The sequence below is a fragment of the Bactrocera tryoni genome, unplaced genomic scaffold (assembly GCF_016617805.1).
Source record: "Bactrocera tryoni isolate S06 unplaced genomic scaffold, CSIRO_BtryS06_freeze2 scaffold_11, whole genome shotgun sequence".
NCBI lineage: Eukaryota > Metazoa > Arthropoda > Insecta > Diptera > Tephritidae > Bactrocera > Bactrocera tryoni.
In genome coordinates, this window is record NW_024395824.1 from 10,750,346 (window position 1) to 10,772,933 (window position 22,588).

At 37.3% G+C, this 22,588-nt stretch overlaps 1 protein-coding gene across 4 annotated transcripts; it reads left to right on the plus strand.

The window, feature by feature from the left end:
* The first annotated feature begins 2,046 nt into the window (after positions 1-2,046).
* Positions 2,047-21,862, plus strand: LOC120779731 (inactive rhomboid protein 1). 4 transcript variants are annotated; one of them, XM_040112105.1, is made up of 8 exons: positions 2,047-2,884; positions 8,540-12,587; positions 12,669-13,010; positions 13,636-13,890; positions 13,950-14,207; positions 14,845-15,186; positions 16,194-16,329; positions 16,397-16,520. In XM_040112105.1, the coding sequence occupies exons 2-8, from the start codon at positions 8,796-8,798 to the stop codon at positions 16,417-16,419; spliced, it is 5,148 nt and encodes a 1,715-aa protein (XP_039968039.1). In that variant the 5' UTR covers positions 2,047-2,884; positions 8,540-8,795; the 3' UTR covers positions 16,420-16,520. The 4 variants fall into 4 exon arrangements, with proteins under 4 accessions (XP_039968039.1, XP_039968038.1, XP_039968036.1 ...); XM_040112104.1 differs by adding an exon at positions 17,144-17,271 and having other exon boundaries at positions 2,088-2,884; positions 16,194-17,081; XM_040112102.1 differs by having other exon boundaries at positions 2,093-2,884; positions 16,194-21,862.
* The last annotated feature ends 726 nt before the right edge of the window (positions 21,863-22,588 follow it).

The following is a 22,588-nucleotide window of genomic DNA, read 5'->3' on the forward strand; positions in this document are numbered from 1 at the left end:
TATGCGTCGTGTGCTCTTCTATTGTGGAATAACTGAACTCGATTTTCTTGAAAAACTTTTTTGCCCATTGATATAAGAGTTTTGGAGAAGTGATGTCCTCATCTTGCAAACTGGACCTGTAGGCATGCCTTTTTACGGTACCACCAATGCCGTCGCATGCGCTTTTACCATGAGAAGTGGCGAAAAAATGCCATTCAGCTTTGACACCAAAGTCTTTTTCGTGCTTTATCAAATTGATCAAATTAAATTTGTTCTTATACTGCGAAGCAGCGCCGTCCGAGAAATACGAAATTTTTTTTATTTTGTCAGAACCAAATTCATTTTTTAAATGAGCTATCAGTTTCGAAATAAAAAAATGCACTGCATTTGCATTGTGAAGTAAATGTTCTGAAATGATGACGTAATTCACATTTTTCAAAACGGAATTTTCCCTGTAGTAAATAACGAAAGGGTGCAACGTCAGCTTGAACATTAGCCCAATGTTGAGATTGAATGGCATTTTGTACTTGGCATGTATAATTTTCAGCAAAATCCAAAGTTATTATGAACTCTCCTTCGTTTGCTGTATTTTATCTGATCAAAATAAGCACTTTGGGCCTTTGCTAAGAAATCATGTTTCACAACTGCGGGCAAGTCATCTCTAAGAAGTTCCAGAAACTGTTCAGTTGGTAGAGTCTGCAGTATCAATTCGCACCTAAAAAAAATTTTAATTTTCAATATTTGCACTCCATTTAAGAGGCACTGTAGTCAGAAGTGCAATTTTTTCATTTCGAGAATTTTGATTGGCAAGAGCTCTTTTTAGATTATTAATCCAATTATCCCCAATAGAATTTTCTCGTTTGGATTATTGTCGCATAGAAAATCTGTGGATTGCCGTTTTTGAATGGAGGAATTTCGGGATTTTCATAATTTGGATCTTTACGTTCATTATCGTCAACCTCGCAGTCACTTTTCTGACGATTCATCGAGTACAAACAGTTGAATTTTCTTTTGTAACATTCGTTAATGCGCAGCTTTGTGGCAAATTCCCACTAGAAGCTCTGTTAATTTGTGTTTGACATGATCTGCACCTGTACTGCCCTACAAAATTGGAAAATTTCGCATTCCAATTTATACTCACTAAAGCAACATTCTTGATAACACACTTGTGGCCTTTCTTGCCGAGAGGATTGCAACAAGAATTCGCTCTTGGCATGCTGAATCGTACACTCAGTCTCGTTATTACATGCAATTCACTGCCAGGGATTATAGCGAATAAATTTAATATAACACGAGAAAACGTCGCTTATTGCTCCTCTATATGCAACTAAACAAATGACAAATCGTAAACACCCAGAAAAAACAGAGCACGCGTGAATCGCTTCGTGTCGAAACATGTCGCGGCGCGCTCGCAAACCCGGCATCGCGCCCGAAGCTTGTGACACGCGCTTCACGCATTACACATCAGGAGCAAAAACAATATAACTTCGGTTGCGTTGCAAGTTTTCATGTTTTTCTTTTTGTCAATAACGTGTTATAAAATGTACAACAATATTAAATTGAAGCGATATTGTAAATCGATTGAGAAGTTTAAATTATTTCAATTTGTTTATAACAATTGTTTATTACTTTTTTTAAATAACGTTTTTCCTGTCAATAAAAATTGAAATAGGAAGAGAAAGTCATTAACGATAGCTGTTTTAAAAATGAGCAAGATCGATGCTATTCATCCTGAGAAAATAAATAAATTGTAAACTCCTGCAAAAAAAAGTTTATAACAATAACTTGAAAAATACTTGAAATTTTGGAAAATTGTTCAAGTTGTATTTTTTATTTATTGTTGTGAACTGAAAAACGTTTATTCAACGTTAAAAGCTCGACCGTCAAAAAAATGTTGGTACACTTGAGAAATTTTGACTCTACTTAATACGAAGGCAAAAACATAAAAAACGAAAAATATCTTCACATAATCCCTTACAATTGATGACAAATCTTATTCTTTAGTTTGAAATAATTTTTTTAATGTATTTTGTTTATTGCTGCACATACACATTGTTTTGATACTCGTTAATATAACTTAGGATATACATACATTCATTATTATTTAATATTGATGCATGTGGCAACGCTGCCTTTGATGTATCGTGAGCTTATGTTACATACTTTTGAGGTCAAAAGCTGAGGCGTTCGCTGGACGTAGGAGTATCAGCGCAAAATAACAATAAATCTAACAAGTGAAAACAGCCTGCACAAGAAAGAATGCAAAATCTATAATAAAGGATATTTAAATACCTAGGGGTTTGGACACTCATGTATATTGTGAAAACTAATTAGTTGAAGTAAGCGGTATGAAAAGGTTCAAAAATTATAATCAATAATTAGAACAGCAACTGTTATTGGCACGCACACACTGACACGTACACACACAAATCCTCACTGCATGAGTTCAAAGGAATAATTTGCTCACATATGCATTTGCCCACATATATATTTATGTGGGTGTGTCAACATTCGGTTCAACTTAGCAACGTGAAGCCAGCCCTTGCTTAGTAAAAAAAAACTCACACCACAACTTAAATCGCGCTTATTTCCATCCCTTATACTTATAAAATATTGCACACTAACAAAGTAAGGCAAGAAATAGCAAAATAAATATATCGATTATATTCGTATTTGACGTTGCCGTCGTGCTTAACGTCGTTGTCGTCAGTTGCTGCAGTGTCCTGCATTCGGTGTTCAGTATTCGGTCGGCTCGCCTTTTGTTCGCCCAACTGGCGACGACAATTTTGATTTCGAACAAACTAATCACAAACGAAATAATAACAAAAAACAACATAATTGTATTTAATGAAACATTAATGCGTCAAAAAAGTATTTGAAGAGAAAATATATGTTTACGCATACGGTATAGAACGAAGCATAGATGCATACATAAATATAATATTTCACAAATTTTAAAGAGTACACAATATAAATATGTACATATGTACATGCATCTGTACAAAATGTACAAGTATAACATCTTTGGATTACTAAGGAATACCATACCTTCATATACATATGTATGCTACTGTGATCAAATTTATACTTCTCGTGTTTTTCGAATCGGTAAATTTTTTTTGGTAGTACCCTTATTGACATATATGCTAAATTTCACGTCATTCATTATTCATTTGTATTTGAGATACTTGCCGTTTTGTGAGGCTCTAAAAGTGAATTCTTCGATTTTTACTAGATCTGAATTTATTGAACAAAGAAGTGCGATAGTGCATACCGCATTAGTTATCGTGCCGCAACCCCCGCATTCGCTTAATTTACATTCGTGTAACTTCCGGCTATTCAGCAAATTCACCTGACCACTCCGAGGACACCGTTTTGACACAAATGAGGATATATAAGCTGAATCGAAGAAGGCTCTGAGGATTTTTCCAAGTGCTATGATAACTGGAAAATTCGTTGGCATATGTCTATTGCGGCGGGTGGGGATTACTTTGAAGAAGATGAAATGGACAAAATTATCTTTTCAATTTGATCACAGTAGAATATGTATGCATGTAGAAAGTAAACGAATGTGCATAGTAGAAAAAATTCAGATAAAGAAAAGTGCAAATAAATGTTTTTGATTTAGGGGGGAAGAAAAAAAGAAAGAAGACAAAGTGTTATAAAGTGGCGAAATTATTACGGCAGTACGATTTGATCAGCTGCTTCAATATGTTTTTGTAATAACTCCTTTGCACACATGCATATGTGATTTAATGACAAGAGTGTCGTGTGTTTCTTTATGTGTGATTATTTTGATATTAGGTTGACATAGTCAATTCAAATACTACGCCCTACAGGAAACTGGCTTACAACAGGCCTATAACTTATGTCACATTTCTTTTAAAAGTAAATCCTTCCAATGTCTATAAAAATTTATTTGCAGATATATACATAATTGCGTGGGATTGAAATAATAATGCAAAATGTATGTATGTAAGTTAATCTGAGGATTGCCACATACATATGTAAACATATGTATACACCTACATATTGCAAATTTTTAATTCAATATAAGTGATGTTTAACAATTATACCTACAATTATTTAAATACAATTCGGTAGGTCCACTTACTGTAGTATAATCTAGGTTAAGCCTTTTCCGCAATTTAACAAAATCGGATAAGAAATATTAAACTGACATACAATTACAATTCATTATATCTTCGAAAATATTTATGTGTTCCTCAAATTACAATTGCAATACAAGTGCAAATCCATATGTATAAATATGCAGCAAAACGTACCACACTTTACTAAGAAGATTAATTCCAGCGTATTCAACAATGGCAGGACAAGTCAACTCCCCTAATTTGGGTTCCTAATAACAGGAATATTTTCGGCAACTCAAAATCAGACGAATTTGCCAAGCTAGACGCTTCTTCAGACGAATCCGAAGTGTAGTTAATATCATATCAGATGGGAACGATCTAGAGAGAGCTTTATACTTATTTTGACAAAGAGTTCAAAACAGATCGAAGTCGAAAAACGAACTGAGAGATAACGAAGCTTAGAATAGGTATAAGAAAGGTATATTCAAAACTACAGCTATAACGGGGCATTAGCCTTTTGGATAATAATATTAAAAATGGGTCTGCCTTATAAAAATATCTTGTGGCCAGAAGAGAATAAGAAAACTATTTTCCACATTCTTTGTGAACGCCCAGTTATAGCACAAACCCGACACAGAATACTTGGAATCCATCAGGCATCAAACCTTGAATGACTTCCACAAAAAGCATAACGGATATAAGTAGTTTCATTGAGAGCACCAAATGAATCGCAACGATGGAACGAGATTGCAAGATAATAAAGACCTTACGATAGTGCATCAAAATGGCACATACAGCGCTAATTGAGCTTAGGGTGGCGGCACTTCTATCTACCTACAAATGGATAAAGTGCACGCAGTTTGTAATATCTATATGTAATATTGTTTGGGACCACTTTAATATCAACCAACATTTTTTTAGTTTTACAAAACATTTATGCATTTTGCTCAAATCATTCAACAAAATATATTATACAGCAGTCTATTTCGCTTATAACGGAGCATGCCCTGATCTTGAACTCGATTATTTTCGCTCAGAAAAAGTTTTGCAGGTTTGGCACTTTGTGCCTACATTGAATGACTCTAGTTTTCTTATATACCACTAAATTAGAGTAGCTGTGACGTCAATCCATAAAATTAAAAAAAAAAAAAAACAAAAGAACATTAAATAAAAGTTTATTTTTTAAGCAATATCAATTTTATTAGCAAATACAGAGGAGACTTAAAATGATTTTATGTACTTTCTTGTATTTGAAAGAACTACCATCTGCCAACATTATATTAATTCTACTAATTCAACTAATACTACTTATCTACAAATCTTGAGAAAGAATAACACAGGGATTGTCCGGAAAGTAATGAGACTGTCGATTTAAAAAAATAGATTGAACCAATCGTTCTTCTTCTTCTTTACTGGCATAGACACCGCTTACGCGATAACAGCCGAGTTAACAACAGCTTCCTCTATCGGCTCGCGAAGAAATTAGAGCGAAATCTTTCATTAACTGTCGGTAAAGTCGACCACGCTCTTACTTGACAGACTGTAGTTTTGCGAGGATCCCAAATTCAGACATCGCGGCATAAAGGCAGCTCCTTTATCTGCTGTCGAAAGCAGTTTTGAAATCGACGAAGGGATGGTGTGTGTCGATTCTCTTTTCACGGCTCTTTTCCAAGATTTTGCGCATGGTGAATATCTAGTCGGTTGTTGATTTTCCAGGTCTAAAGCCACAACTGAGTTCAGCGAATTAAAAGACAGCGGCTACGCTGGCTAGGTCATGTTGTCCGGATGGACAAAAACACTCCAGCTCTGAAAGTATTCAACGCCGGGGAAAGCAGAGGAAGAGGAAGACCTCGACTCCGTTGGAAGTACCAAGTGGAGAAGGACCTGGCTTCGCTTGGAATATCCAATTGGCGCCACGTAGCGAAAAGAAGAAACGACTGTCGCGCTGTTGCTAACTCGGCTATAATCGCGTAAGCGGTGTCTACGCCAATTAAGAAGAAGGGGAAGTCACACTGATAAGGACCAATCAGTTTGTTGACGGTGGGCTTTATTTTTTCACACAATACGCTCGATAGAACCTTATAACGGTGTTTAGAAGACTTACCCCACGGTAGTTGGCGCAGATTATGGGGTCTCCCTTTTTGTGGATGGGACTGTGCACACTTAAATTCCAATTGTACATAAGGAGCTTGAAATGCCGTCTCACAGTTCCCTTATGCCAAGTAGTTGACGAGTGCTCAGAGAGTAGGCGTGTAAGTCGAGTAGAAAATTGTTCGGCTGTCTGTTGTTTCTTGTGTTTATTGACGTGCGTTTTTTGCTGCATAGAGACGAGTGCGAATCTTGGCTGCAACAAGATAGTGGTCCGAGTCGATGTTAGAACCTCGGAGGGTACGCATGTCTAGAACACTGGAGAGGTGTCTTCCGTCTATCACAACATGGTGGATCTGGTTGGTAGTGTTTCGATCCGGAGACAGCGAGGTGGCTGGAATCTAGTACTACAGATAACCATATTTCTGGCCCCGGCGAAGTCGATTAGCCTCAACCCCTTTGGGGATGTTTCTTCGTGGAGACTGAATTAACCGACTGGTGCGCCAAAGATACTTACCTGGCGTTAAAGTCGCCAATCACGACTTTGATATCGTGGCGGAAGCAACTCTTATAGGTGCGCTCTAAGAGCTCATAGAAAGCATCTTTGGTCACATCGTCCTTCTCTTCCGTCGGGGCGTGGCCGAAAACATATGTTGAAGAACTTCGCTTTGATGCGTATTGTGGCGAGACGTTCATCCACGGGGTGAATGATAGTACTCGGCGACAGAGTCTCTCTCCCATCACGAATCCCACACCAAATTTGCGCTCCTTTATTTGACCACTGTAGTAAATGCCACAAGGATCTACTCGCCTCAGTCCTTGTCCCGTCCATCTCATTTATTGGACGGCGGTGATGTCAGCCTTCATTCTGACGAGGACATCACCCAGCTGGGCAGCGACACCTTCCCAATTAAGAAACCGGACATTCCAGGTGCATGCCCTCAAATCGTAATCCTTAATTCGTTCGCCATGGTCGGCATCAAAAGGTGGGTCTCTCATCCAAAGCTGATTGTTATTTTTCATTAGGTACGTTTTTACGTGGCGGGTCCCAAACCCAACCTGTCGAGGGGATGTTTCGCCTTCTCATTTTGGCTCACCTTCGAACGGATGTTCTTTGGCTACCCAGAGAATACTTGGTCTAGGACTGGAAGTCATGAGCTACTTGAGTCAAATGTAAAGTAATCGTTTCTGGCCACTCCCAAGTGAAAGGCAATTAGAGAACTTTTCTCACTTGCGTGAACTTCAAATCTCTATTTACAGGCAGGGAAACAAAAAAGTCCGGGGGTTCATATCTGGAAGCTGGTTTCAAGAAAGGCATTGTCGTTGTGCAACTTCCAATCGGCTGCGATGTCTTGTCGGACCCGATTGACCCCTCGTTTGAGTCTCTGAAGGACTTCCACGTAAAACTTGTGGTTGACGGTTTGTCCAGGAGGAACAAGATCATGGTGGATGCTGCCTTTGATGTCAAAATCGAAATTCTATATCGAAAAAAGTGCTGGTGCCACCGAAACCCACCATTTCTTGGTAAAGCAACATCTGGGTAAGCCTGCTTGATCATATCGAACGTCTCTGTCGCAGATTTACTGAGTTTCACACGGAATTTAATCGCGTACTTCTGATCTTACGAACGCTCCATTTTCAGGGTTGCACCACTCACAGAAACACGTTGCGCAAAAATGTTTTTCCTGATTCTCCTATTACTTTCCGGACAATCCCTGTAGAAACAACATCCAATTCAGATCTTATGAATGACCACGTGCTTAACAAAAATAAGCCACAATTCACATTTTTGTTTTTTCTTTCATAAAACGAGTTCGATTAGCTTTTGAATTTCACTTCAAAGGATCAGTGGATCTCAGGAATACTTTGCAAGCGTCTGCGTCCAGTCGAACGTTGAATAATATACTTATTGAAAAAGACTCGAAGGCACGCTCAACAAAGACAGGTCCACTTCAAAGCAAAACAAATACTATATTTTCCAAATGCACATATAACTCGCAAAAATTTAAATAATGTACTAATGTTAATGTACTATGATCTGATGAAAAGAAAATGAATTTGTTTAAATCTAATGGAAAACTATTGTATGTATTTGTAACCGTCAAAAAAATACTGAAGGAGGCAATATAACGATATGAGAATGCTATTCCGACTCAGGAGTTGGTCAGATACTTTTGATAAAAGAAAAAAGGAGGAGGTAATGGTACCACATTCCGACAAAACCGAAGCGGGACATAAAACGGGAGTTCAAGCAGGACCAGAAAATTCAACATTATTTCTCAAAGTGCCACTATTTTGGAAATTTTTTAAAATTATTTTTGACTACGACGTCGGAGATTATGTTTAATTCGCAAAATATTTAACTTTTTATTTCCCAAAAGGTCTTTTTTTGGCTGGTTGCTACAGACATGTCTGAATGAAAGTTTGCATAAATATAGTCTAAAAAAAAGTAGACTTGGTGAATAGAGTCATATTTTTAGCAATGTTACTATTGAAGCACAGAACTTTAAGATTGTTTAGGAGGTGGTAACTTTCATCGTTTTACCATATAATAATAATAAAATTTTACAATTATCACCCACGTGGCCAATATGCGTTGAAGACGTTACAAACACTGCCGAACCACGCTACCAAAACATGATCTCACCGAATCCATCGAGTTGTATCGAAAATGATCATCACATTCATCACCGCACTCATCACACAGCAACGGCAGGTTCTCAGACTTGTGGCTTTAGCTCGGGAGTTCGCAATAACCGACGCATCATGAGCAACAACAATGTGTGCGGTGTACGCTGTCGTTCTTTATTGGGCTATCAACCGCATTTGCAGCTTATCAATGATGCTAATATTATGGGCAGCAATAATTGCTGCGATACTGGTGCATCTGGAGGCCGTTATAGTCCACATCCGAATGAGATGTTCTTGCAGCATCATGGTAAACTCTCAACCCAACCGATTAATGGCTTTGATGATTCAACAAATTGTTGTTTGCCGCCACCATCACCAGCGCCGAATAGTGATAGATGCATAATGGGCTTAACATCACTGCAAGGTTCTCAAATATGTGGCGCTTCCAGTAATGTTAACTGTTTGGATATGCATACGACATACACTAATTATGATGGCGGTGGCAATATTGGCGGTCAAGTACATCAAGCTAACACACAGCATTTACATCAACATCTACATACTCATCATACAGCACAATCGCTTTCATCATCCGCATCAACATTACCGTTGGCTGTTTCTAGCAATTGCGGCACAAACTTGTCAGAAAAGTACGCAGGCAGCATGCAACAGTGTTCCATTTCACCGAATACTCGATTTCGCTTATCAGACCGATATCGTGAGGTGTCTACGCCTAAATCACTGGTTTTGAATAGCACATCCACCATTGGCAGCCAAGGCGCCTTTGCTGCGGCCTCGGGTGATGTCTCAACACAGCCTTGCAGTGCCGCACGATACGCATCTTCCGCACATTTTTTAACACAAGGTACACCCCTGATGCCAAGCGACACATACACATACCTTTCGTCGACAGTGCATACGCCTGTAAAGCGCTATGTGCCGACCCCTCCACCGCCAAACGAACTATACACTGACATATCGGTACAACAGTCTACACTGACGCCGCAAACATATGTAAGCAAATGCACGAACAATAGCAGTGTGATCAGTGAAAATGGCACAACGCAACATGTCAACACACTGCCTTTCCGCTTACGCATGAAATGCTGTGCCAATGATTTGGCACATCCACCAGTGATGCAGGCAGCTAATACAAATACCTCGCACATGACGCATAGTCTTGAGCATCGGCCACAATCAGTTACCGACTACTATGCCACATCTCCGCGTACTCGACCATCCTTCAATATTGTTAACAACAGCAATATCATTGCTAACGGCATGGGTAATTCAAAATGCGCTGGAGTAACAGCAAAAGATGCTTCCATTATCATCTTACAAGATCAACAAATGCCAACAAATGAAAACTTGGCATCGCTATCTCAGTTGCATAACACATCTAGCTGTATAACTTCTGCGTCGACGGCCTGTTCAGCGTCGACAGCTGTGGCGTGCGGTTCGAATCCTTTATGCGTTAGACCGTCGACGGCTTCACCACTATCTATTGGCGCCAACGGTATGTATGTAGTCAGCAACAGCCGCTTGAATACAAACGGTGTCGCTCGTGCTAATAACTCAAATGTGATAAATGATAGTAACAGCCGCATTTATACGACGCCTGTCACCCAAATGGATGCTAATTCTGGCGGAAATAGTGTTGGTGACAGTATTAGCAACATAAATTCTGGATCCGGTGCAGCCACCACTTGTTTGCATTGCAACACAGTACGACGTACAACCGGCGTCCATCAGACCACTCAGACAACAGGCCCGATCAGCCCAATACCTATACAACAGGTACTTGAAGGCAATAGCGCAGGAGTCACCGGTAGTTGCAATGGCGTCTTTATACAGAATAAGTTGGAACAAACTTCACTTTCACTAACACCATCCACCAGCGAGTCGCATATTTCCCCGCAATCGCCGTCGGCAAATGGAGCACCCAATTCGCGAGTACCTCTTCGAAGTAAAGCGAATGATCACAGTACCAATAACGGAGTTGAGCAATTGCTACAGCAGCAAGGAGATCAAATTTATGTGACTTCAAAAGCTCTACATCATCCAATGAATGTAATAACAGAGGGCACAATCACAGAGCACGTTAGCATTACTGGGAACGGTCAAATGTGCAAGCAGCAGCAGCTTCAACAAGCTTTGAACCTTAAACGGCAGCTACTACAACATTCGAATATGCAGATGCATCATCAACCACAACAGCCCTCACCAATACAACAACTGCCTATACCACAACAACAGCAACAAATTCAACGCTTTTCTCGAAAGAAACGTTTGAGTCAATACATACGCAAAGAAATAGCTCGTTTTTTTGGTGTAGACGCCAGTACGGAAGCTGAAGAGTTTGCTGTTTGGCAAGGCCGTCAAAGGCGTTTAGCCCTCCGAAGGTTTGGTGCGTTGAAAAGCGAGAATGAGTTACATAATGAAATGAATAGCAGAAATACCAGTGAGATTAATAACCGCACAAATTTCTATAATGGAGTCGGTGGAGGGACTAATCAACAATACCATCAACATCACTACCACCCTTCGGAAAGGCCTGATATATTACCCGCTCATGATACAGAAGGTGATGACTTGACAATCGAATATACATCGCGACGACTCCATTTCTCATATACTGACTTCCAGTTAGGAGATCATGTCGAGCGGAAAGCATCCGTAGGTACAATGATTATGTCTAGTTTAACTTATATCGTACAGACACTGAATAAACGACATCCACGCCACAACCGACAATGGTCACGGAGTTTTGCGCAAGCTCATATAAATCAAATGAATGGTATCGATAACTCAGGTGATATTTTTGAAGGCTTACCAGCGCTTCACGAAGAGGAACTATTTTTCGACTCTTCAGGTACTGAACAAACTCTAAACAATAGCAATGTAATCGGTTTAAATAGCTGTAATGGCGCAAATAGCGGCTCGTTGCAGCAATCGAACGTTATGAGACCTGGTGATGGCAGTGCCACGATCACGAACAATAGTGGCGTACAGCTACTTGAACATCATCGACAAATATACATGAGTGAACGTATGCACGGATGGCGTACTTCGGCTGTAATGGGTGGTAGTGGAAAACATGGCACTCCCAACAGCAACGTTGCTACAAATGGTGAACAAATAACTGCGTCCATATTGCTGCAGCAAGCCACAACCACCAACATTAATACCGGTGGTCAACAATCAAGTAATGTTTGCAGTACTAGCATTTCCCACCAGTCCAATATGACAGCGATCGCTGGTAATAATGGCATACCTTTACTGCCAAATGTACAACCAACAAACGCAACACGCGGTAATCGCATATCGGCACAACTTTTAGATGGCGTACTCGAGAATTCGCGTCGCTCAATACAGCGCAAAGTTAAATTATTTACAGTTAGTGATCTAGACGATCGTGCGGATCATCGGCCATTTTTTACGTATTGGATAAACACAGTGCAGACATTAGTTCTCTTATTGTCGCTCATTTGCTACGGTATAGGGCCTATAGGAATTGGAGTTGAACAAAAAACAGGACAGGTACTGGTTACTAGCCTTAGTTTGCAAACAGTGCAGCACACCGAACAGCGAAATTTATGGATAGGGCCACGAAATAACGACTTGGTACATATGGGTGCGAAGTTTGCTACTTGTATGCGTAGCGATGTTCGTATCATGGATGTGCTAATGAAGACGCGGCGGCAAGAACGTGAAACAGCATGTTGTATACGCAACGATGATTCAGGATGCGTACAAAGCTCTCAAGCGGACTGCTCTGTGCGTGGACTATTCCCAACCGTAAGTAAAAATACAATTTTTTATACGCTTAATTAAAATGTGGCAAGAGTATATATAAAAGAATTTTCAATTTAATTTTAGAAGTCTATATCAACCTGGAAAAAATGGTCGCCAGGTGAATCTGGACCAGGTGGTCGCATTTCGGGTTCCGTTTGTGGACTGGATCCTAAATATTGCGATGCACCCGCATCCATAGCACCATATGAATGGCCAGATGATATAACAAAATGGCCAATTTGCCGGAAAACAAATTCGTTTTCACAACGTTTTCGCTATAAAGATCACACCGCCGAACACATGGTATGTGAGGTCATAGGTCACCCGTGTTGCACTGGAGTTTATGGAGAATGTAGAATAACCACTCGCGAGTACTGTGATTTCGTCAATGGCTACTTTCACGAAGAAGCATCGTTATGTTCGCAGGTAAGCTCCATGTTTGTTAAAGTTTGAACTATTCATCAATTTCTTGAATTAAGAAAATGCTTATTAGCATCTTTAAAACTATTGTACATATTATTTCTAAATTTGGAAGATTTATTATTTATTATTCAAATTTGTTAATATCTTCTATTTTACAAGAACAAGTTTTCGGATTATCTAACGAATGAATTTTGATTTCGGATGATACAGCGCCGAGATACAGAAGCCACCACAGTCCTACTTTTTTTAAGACATATTCGCATAATAGCCTCCATTTTCGTGTTTTTTATACTCTCGCAACATGTTGCTTCAAGGCTATTGTGTTGTATATACTTTCAGAGCTGGAGTGTTTTCGTCCATTCGGACAACATGACCTGTTTGTCTCACCTGAAACCAACGTAGATAGATATGGAGTTATGTATATGTATATACCATATGTATAAATGATTATCCTGTGAGGAAATGAGTTAAATTTCGATTGACTGTCTGTTCGTTCGAGACAAATTGCAAATTGTGAGCGTATAAATTTACACCAAAAACTAACCCTTGGGTATTTGTTTATTTACATTCTCCTGTAAAATACGTCGCCCTTACATATTTTCAATACCCAAAATTTGTATAATTACAGATTTCCTGCTTAAGCAACGTCTGCGGCATGGTACCATTTATATCTGGTGAGGTGCCTGATCAATTTTATCGTTTATTCACATCACTTTGCTTACATGCTGGGATTCTTCATTTGGCCATTACTGTCGCCTTTCAACACGTATTTCTAGCCGACTTGGAGCGTTTAATAGGGCCTGTCCGCACCGCTATTGTTTATATTGGCTCAGGACTGGCTGGAAATTTGACTAGCGCCGTACTAGTGCCATACAAAGCAGAAGTGAGTATAAGGAAATATTATTTTACTTGAGAATTTTTATTTGATCAACCCATATTTAGGTCGGACCATTGGCATCATTGTCTGGTGTAATTGCATCCCTGGTTGTGTTGCTAATACTTATCCACTGGAAACATCTACGTAAACCGCACGTTGCTCTTTTCAAACTTATGTGTATAACAGCACTAGTTTTTGGCGTTGGAATACTACCTTGGCAGTTGAACTTTGCAGGCCTGTTGGCGGGCATTTTTTGTGGGATATTCTTAACCATTGCGCTGGTGCCGTTTGTGAGCGTTACCAAATATGGACGAAAATCTAAGGTTTTCACTTTATTGGTCGCATATATTTTTATTTAAAGATAAATGAAGCACTCATTCCACAAATTTTGAAAGAAAATTTAAATTATATACAGTGAATAGGAAACCTAAAAAAAGGGTACCTCTATTTCAAAAAAGTTGCTAAATTATTGAGAGATTAATTTTTCAGAACGGAAAAAGGAATTGCTTAAGCCAATTTTGTCTATCTGCTTAATTTGATTAAGGATAACACAAGTGATCTCTGAACAAAACGTACTGATGTACATAGCTACGATCGCCCTTACCATATTTACAGCGCTTCAATAAGATGAAATTACATAATGAATATAAAAACTCAAAAAAAAATTTTTGAAAATGGACACGTCTTTAATGATCTTGCTATTTTTGATCTAGTTCTAATAAACCAGTTTTGCCCGCCCTATCCATCATTAGTTGGTTTTGGCATCCGCTCGCGTTTTTAGTCCAAGTATATAAAATAAAACATAGCATAAATTCAAAATATAATCACAAAAAGTTAAGTTTTTGGATAGCTCTATGAAGTGATTTGCACAATTCGTTACTTATGTTTTAAGCATCAGCCAAACATTTTTCTAATTTCGCAATATTTCTTTTTAATTTTATTTTACATTTTTATTTCTAGATCAATCTTATATGGTCCTGCGTCATCTTCCACCTGTTTATATATTCAGTGCTGTTGGGGATTTTCTACGTATTTCCAACGGAGTTAACTTCACTAAATGTGGGAGAAGTTTTAAAAACAAATTTGAATGCTAATTCAGGCGGTGGCAGTAACGTTGCAGACAGCGTAAGTGTTGGGGTCGGCGTTGGAGGAATCGGCCTCGGCGGTGGCCATAGTGGTGATATACCTGCTGGTATCAGTAATGGCAGAGGGTATAATGGCAAAAACAAATGGTACCAATCGATGCAGCAGCAGCAGTATTACTATCACCATCGTTCCAGTGATATAATTACAAGTGGAGTGGTATGTAAACATGCACATGTATCCACATACATTTCTATAGCAAGATATGTATATTAATGCAATTAGATGGGCATACGATTCATAATTTCCCCCCAAAAAAAGAATTGCTGAATTCATGGTCAAATTTTCTGTAGGAACATATTTTATATAAACGTTCTGTCACTAATTCTTAGAAAATACTGTAGTATATAATGTTCAGCTGTACCCAATTTTAAGACTTTCTTTTTATATTTTACTTAAAACATGAATTTATTCTTGTATTTCTCTTCTATAATTATTACACGGCGAATACTTAAATTTTCAGGAATTTTGGTAGATTCCCACTTCTGTTTCTATGCATTTTTCTTTCGGATGTAAATGAAAAATCGAACCGCTGTTTACCCGAACAAAGTTTTTGCTTTGCGATTACAAAGTAGAGCGTATTTTTGATTCTACAATGGAAAGTGTTTTCTTTCTAAGCCAAGCTACTTCATCATCAGACTCAATTGGGTGCCTATTCATAGCGCAAGGCCAATGATCGGAATCACATCGGAATATTAACGAGTTGGATTTTCATTGCGATCTTGTGTGTTAGAACTGGACCAATGGAACACGCGTGCGCTTAGCAGGCGTTGGTCACCGACCCGCACCTGTGCGACACAAAGACCATTTTAGCCTAGAAGAATATTATGTGGAAACATCCAGTCAAGACTGAGGTTGAATGATCACGGCAGTCTTACCTTCGGTGAACCAGTAGACATACCCGTCCCAACAAATTTATGATAGGCTCTAAGTGTTTTGTCGATTTGTGAGGCTATTATAATCAATTATATAGGAGTTTTAGGTACCACAACAGATCAGCGTTCTAAGCTGTTCAAGTAAGATTCGTGTTATGATCGAGCTCTTAACATCCTGCTTTCTAAGAGGGTTACTCTTGCGAGGAAAGCTTTCTGTGCTACATATTTGAACAATAAATGTACAAAAACTAAATGTTTAAGCCTGTACATTTTCTTTGTTTTCTTATTCAGGATTTACAGAAGGAACCATTACAAGTGCAGCAAAATGAAATGGGTCCTGTGCCATCATTTTATAATTATGCTTACCATATGAATCGCAGCAATAATCAAATGAGTAGCAAATACAAATATAATCCTAATAATAACGGTAATAGTAATAACAGCAGTTTCACAAATTATTATTTTGCGAATAACATCAAAAGCTTTTTGAACAGCAGTAACAAGTCACACCATATAATTGGCGACAGTGAAATATTGTCAGAAAATGCGCGGCCTGTCGCCAAAATCATAGAAGTTGAAGCGGGATTGAGTAATCATAGTAATAGCAACACTAAGATAATCGCGTATAACATAAAAAAAAATAAAAGAACTGGTGATGAAGATATCGGTGATGGAAGCAATAACATTGACATTGACGTTATTGTCGGGGACATGACAGTTGGTAAGCTGCAGTCGTTGCAAACATTCAACGCTATAGTCAATCAGACGCCTAATTACAGTAGTGGTCAATATTCGTTTGGGAAGCAAACTAAGAACTTGAGATTTGTAGGAGTTAGTACCAATGGTAACTGCAACAGAAGTAGCAGTCTTATCTTAGAAAATCAAGAGCTACAGCTACAACAACTAAGGCTTATGCTACATTCAGGACGAAAACAGTCACACCCTAACGGAAATAAGGACACGAGCTTTTACAATGATCGCCAAAAATTAGATAATATTGTAGATTCGTTACATAACTTCGACGACATTGACATACACAGGGAACTAATGTATATAGTCGAAGCAGATACCGACAACAAAGACGATCGCACAAGAACGCATGTAAATCCGGATGCGAAAACCCAGTTCACCTTCCATTTAAATGATTCCAGCGTTTTTGCGTTCACCAATGACAAAAATGTAAATAAGACTTCAATCAATCCAAAAGTCGCAAAAGTTGCCAAATCCAAAGTTCGTTTCAGCACAAAGCCATGGCAGAACTTTACGGATAGTAAACAACAGCAGCTAAATTTAGTATCAAATGTTGCACCCCCATTTAAGAGATTATATAAAAAAGTCGCAGTAACAGCATTAACAGATACAGTAAATATGTCACGTTCGGCTACCGGAGATCCGGCATCAACAGCTACAGGACCAAGAAGCACCACATCGTCATCCACGCTGGATGAAGCGGATAAATTGAAAACAAAAAATGAATTGATGAACAACAAAAGTGCAACAAAAACGACAAATAGCAACAGCACCAAAAAAATAACACCAACAATACAGCAATAGACGCCAAAGGGGTATGAGTATAATAACATAAATATTTAAAAATAATTTCACAAACAATAGTAGTTTAAGTAGCGAGCAAAAGCTAAAAAAAATTTCATTGTAGAACTAACGCTAAACACAATTTCCATATGTTGCACATGCTGGTACACATACACGCATATATTTGTACATGTGCATTCATACAGATATATCAGTAATGGCCACATTAAGCGAACAACACTCCGAAATACCAAAAGCAGCTAACGAGCATTTTAAAAATATATTTAGAGCTTTGCGCGTCGCTACATGATCAGTTATTAAATTCTCTTTTTTACACAAAATGGCTTTTAAGGAGACCCTTCAACTTATCTCTTATAAGTCGTTTTCGATTCGCCATATCATAATTTGCTTATGCCAGTTAATTCGTTTATATTAGCTACTCGATTGCCACATTCCACGGAAACAACTAGAATATTGTCTAACACGATTAGGTGATTTACAGCTTTGCCAAAGCTTAAGGCATACTATTAATTACAATTTGTATACGCTTGAAACATGATGCTACAGAGTATAATGGTTTTGTCCACCTAACGGTTGTTTATATCACCAAAAACTAATCGAAATAGATATAGGTATGTTATATAATATACATATACTTATGTATATAAATGATTAGCATGACGAGACGAGTTGAAATGGTCCGCCTGTCCGTCTGCTTGCGCAAGCTGTAGCTTAAGTAAAAATTGAGATATCATAATGAAACTTAGTACACGTGTTCCTTAGCAAAGTTCGGTTCTATAAATGGGCGGGATTAGATCACTGCCACACCCACAAAATTCCGTTAACCGAAATCCAATAAAGTGCATTACTGAGCAATAAGTTAAGATAGGCACTTGTGGGGTAAAAATTTTGAACGATTGGGCGTGCCCCCGTGGTCTTTAAGATGTTCAATGTACATTTATCCTAAACCATTCAAGCAATAATAATCAAATTCACTCAGGACAAATCCATTAAGTACCCCTACGTACACTGTTAAAATGTATTATAAAATATATTTTATAATGAATTTGTTGTTGGCTTCACTGCTATGTAAACTGATTAGGTTTTATTAAATCAAATATATGAAATATACAAATATTTTAAAAATGGTATGCTACTTAAGTTCTTTTTTGTGCATAGCAGGGCAGGTAGTAAAAATGTTAAACAGTAACAACATAAATTACAAATAATACCTAGTGTAGGTTTGGCTAACAAAACGAAATAGATAAGATTCAAGGGTTTATTATATAGAGGTCAGCCCTACCAACTGACTAAATAACAATTATATTTACAATTTTTTCCTAGCTTTAGTTATCGCAAAAATATCAATGACTTTGTTTAAATCCAGGCTTTTTTTAATTGCTATTAGCGATAAATGTCGGAGTCGAGTTTGGTATTTGTTTTTTTTTATTTTTAACTTGCTAAATGACCTTTCAGTTGCTGCAGAAGTGACAGGAATTGTCATGAATAATAACATTGCTGCAAAAACTTCCGTTATATAGTATTTGGTTCATTGTTGTGAGAAGTCCATGCTTGAATTGGTTTAGGTAAAACTAGGTGGTAAATATTAATAAATTGAAGTGAAAAACTAGGCCTATTATATCTGAATATTTTCTTTGGAATTCGTCACACTTTTGTAATAAAGTTGCTTCATCAACATGTAAAAAAAATGTTGGTGTTAGAAAATAAAAAAAATATTTTTTCTCGTTTTGGAAATCGGTGATCAACTGCTAATTCATCAAAATGTTTTTTAATATTTTCTTGCAGATTCACTAGCTTTGCACTTGAATATTTCGAAATCAAATCTATAAATTTGCATCTTTGCTTTGGTCTCTGCTAAAACTATACTCGCCTCGCCAAATCGAAGGTCGCATTTTTGTAAAGTTTTGAATTCGCAAAGCAACGCAAACTCAAAATTTAACACTTTTGTTTTAATACTCATTGCTTCACTACGCTCATCTTTATTAGGGCTCTTTAGAACTATTTCTGATAATGCTTTAATAATATCAAAATAACGAAGTTTTATTGGAGACCGGAATTAATGTGATGCAAGTGACTTGCATTTTTTCACGATATTTCGCATTATGCAATGAGCTGTAGCCGAAATCTATAGATTTGACACAATTTATTGACTTAACGGACAATAATGTGAGTGGTCAAATCAAATAAAATTGAACCACTATATTGACCAGTACAAAAGTTTATTGACATTAGTTTACTTACTCCTGATCCATGTATTAATTTTTTAACCGTTCTCTATAAAAATCTTAACTCGAGTTCATAATAAATCACTATCCCTCAAATTGACAGCACTGCCAACCTACAGAAACAATTTAAGGGAAATTCCTAGCCATAACTTTTGAATTTCTCTCAAGTGAGTTGTCATGATTAAAGGGGCGTTGCAACCTGTCATATTTATTTTGAAAATGGGAGAAATTTTCAAAAGTTCTGTTCGATCGAAATTTTTGGAATGGATTAGAGAGCTTGAGGGTCCCAGGGCACTGCCCCGCCTAGCCCCTGTATAGCTACGCCACTGGTGAGAGCATTATTAGAGCCGGTGTCAATTGGGCGTGGCATCGCCTACATTTAGGTGAATACCCATATCTCAGGACCTACTTAACAAATTTGATATGCGATATACATTATCTTCACATTATTATATTCCCATATAACTAAATTTTAAATTTCATCTGATTTAATGAATATATTGGGATAAAACATTGCGCGGATAGTGTCTTTAAAATATGCCATCTCAGGCCAAAAAATTGTTAAAATCGGAACATAACTTTTCAACCCCCAAATACCGGAAATATGAACCCTAGAGCCTCAGACTGACTTTTAACCGAAAATATCGGACAATATGTACATAATTGAAATTAGGAGATTCCTGATAATATTATGTCTGTATGCTAAAAGTGGGTTGAATCGGGTCAATATAGGCTGACTTTATACCGCATCGGTATATCGGCCGATCAATGAATTATCTCAATGAGAGAGCGTGTTTTTCTGATAACGGTGCATGTAGGAAATGAGGTGAAAACATGCCCTAAACCCAATATAACTAACAAACTTTAACTTAGTTCTTCCTTACTTGATTTATTTCCGGCATTTGCTCAGACTAATGTGTTCAAGTCAAATTATGGACGTAATTGAAAATGACATTGATTGTAAATTGTACTTTTCGGAGTACCTATAAAACGTATTTACAAGGGTTGCCTTTTATATTTCAGGATTATGGAACAAAAACAAATATTAATCATCGAAAATTGCTTCATAGTTTTTTTAGATATTCTCCATTAAAATTTCTTACATACAGTATTTTTATTTTTACCGTTTGGTACACAATTAAAGTGTAAATAACTCATAAATTATGCGTTGCAGGAACATGAACAAATTACAATTTTAAATAAATAATTAATTAAATAAAAGTAAAACCATAACATCATGACATGACGGTAATTTTAAAAGTAAATGCTGTTTGTCTAGATCCAGTCCCAGGCGGTGTACTTTGCGGTAATCAACGCCTTTCCTTGAGATTCATCAGAAAACATTCGAACAAAAAAAATGATTTTACTAGCTATTCTAGTGCTAGATTTTGCGGAAAAATCACCAATTATTTATTTATAAAACGTCGAAATTAAGAAAAGTGCTCGAAAATTCCTTCTGTTTTCAAAAAGCTCTATCAAGTACCTTGAAGGTTCTATTTGTTTTTCCGGATACATGGAACGGTTCTTGATTTGTATACTGAAAAGTAAAAGAACCAGATGAAATTTAAAATTGTGTTATATGGGAAGTAGGCGTGCTCTTTGTCTGTTTTCGCCCATTTTTAAACTGTAGGAATGTCAGGATTATATTATATACCGAGTTTGGTTGGTTGGTGGGCGATGCCATACCCATCACCCAATTTTTCCAATTGCTCCCATAAAACTGTCTCGTGCAATTGGGAATGTTAATTTTAACGTCTCTGATACATTCAGGTACTGATTTATCTCGCTTTTAGTAGTTTTTGACTAATCCATTATATGGGGTGTAGATGTTGTGGTTATAATCCGATTTCACCTATTTACGTTCTGTGGCAAGAAGTGTCGAAATGATATGTCCTCTGCAAATTTGGCTGGCTCAGGTAAAACTATTATACTCTATAGTAACATTTTGCAAAAGTACAAAAAAATATGACTACACCTAGCCTTTTAATATTACATAAGGTCATACAAACACTTACACTATAATCACAATTCAAATAGACCAGACAGAAAACAATATATAATTTGTGGTTAATAATTAAGTACTTTCACAACGAGTCGGCAGCATACAAAATGATAATAATATGCTCAACTACTACGAGTTAAGATGAAACTTTCAATAAAAAGTAAAATTTGAAATATTTATTCTAAGCTGGTTTCACTTAATATATAGTTTTGAATGCAGTCAATAGCATCGCCGATAAATATTCAGTGATTGCCCCAGCATACCGCTATCTTCAATGCCACGAAGTTTTGTTTTGAATATTTTAACTACTTCAGTTTTACTATTGCGAATGGCTGAAATGACACACATTTCTTTTTATTCTCAGATTTCCAAAACTTAAGATTTATCGTGCGATTCTGTACAGTGATACAGTCTCAAGTCTCTAAATTCGAGATTTTAAGTTAGAGACAATTTTTGAGACTTGAAACGATTTTGCTATTCTGTAAGTGACAGTCACAAAATCTATTACATTTCATTATTCAGAGATGTTTTTACACTTGAATAGAAATGAATATGTCGATAACAAATATTAAACAAAGTCAAAAAACATAATTATCAATAAAAATAAAAATATATGTTGACTTTGTTTCATAATATTTACGAAATTTATGTAAAATTGATTTATTTTTAACCTTTTCGTGTTTGAGTTGCTTACAAAATATAAAAAAACGACAATCGATATATGATCTATGGTGATCCCTATTCAGTATATTCAAAATTGCAGACCAGAGTTCTTTTTAGTTCTGTGACCTGCTAACTATCAGGTCTCAAATTTGAGGCAATATTATGAGACTAACGCTAGAGACTGTGAATAGTAACTGGTCACAAATTGAGACTTCACCACAAAATGTCTCAAATAGGGACTA

Coding starts and splice junctions, on each gene's coding strand:
- LOC120779731 (XM_040112102.1), top strand. CDS start 8,796: ATGATCTCACCGAATCCATCGAGTTGTATCGAAAATGATCATCACATT. Junction 13,011..13,635: donor AAGCATCGTTATGTTCGCAG/GTAAGCTCCATG, acceptor GTATAATTACAG/ATTTCCTGCTTAAGCAACGT. Junction 14,208..14,844: donor AATATGGACGAAAATCTAAG/GTTTTCACTTTA, acceptor TTTTATTTCTAG/ATCAATCTTATATGGTCCTG.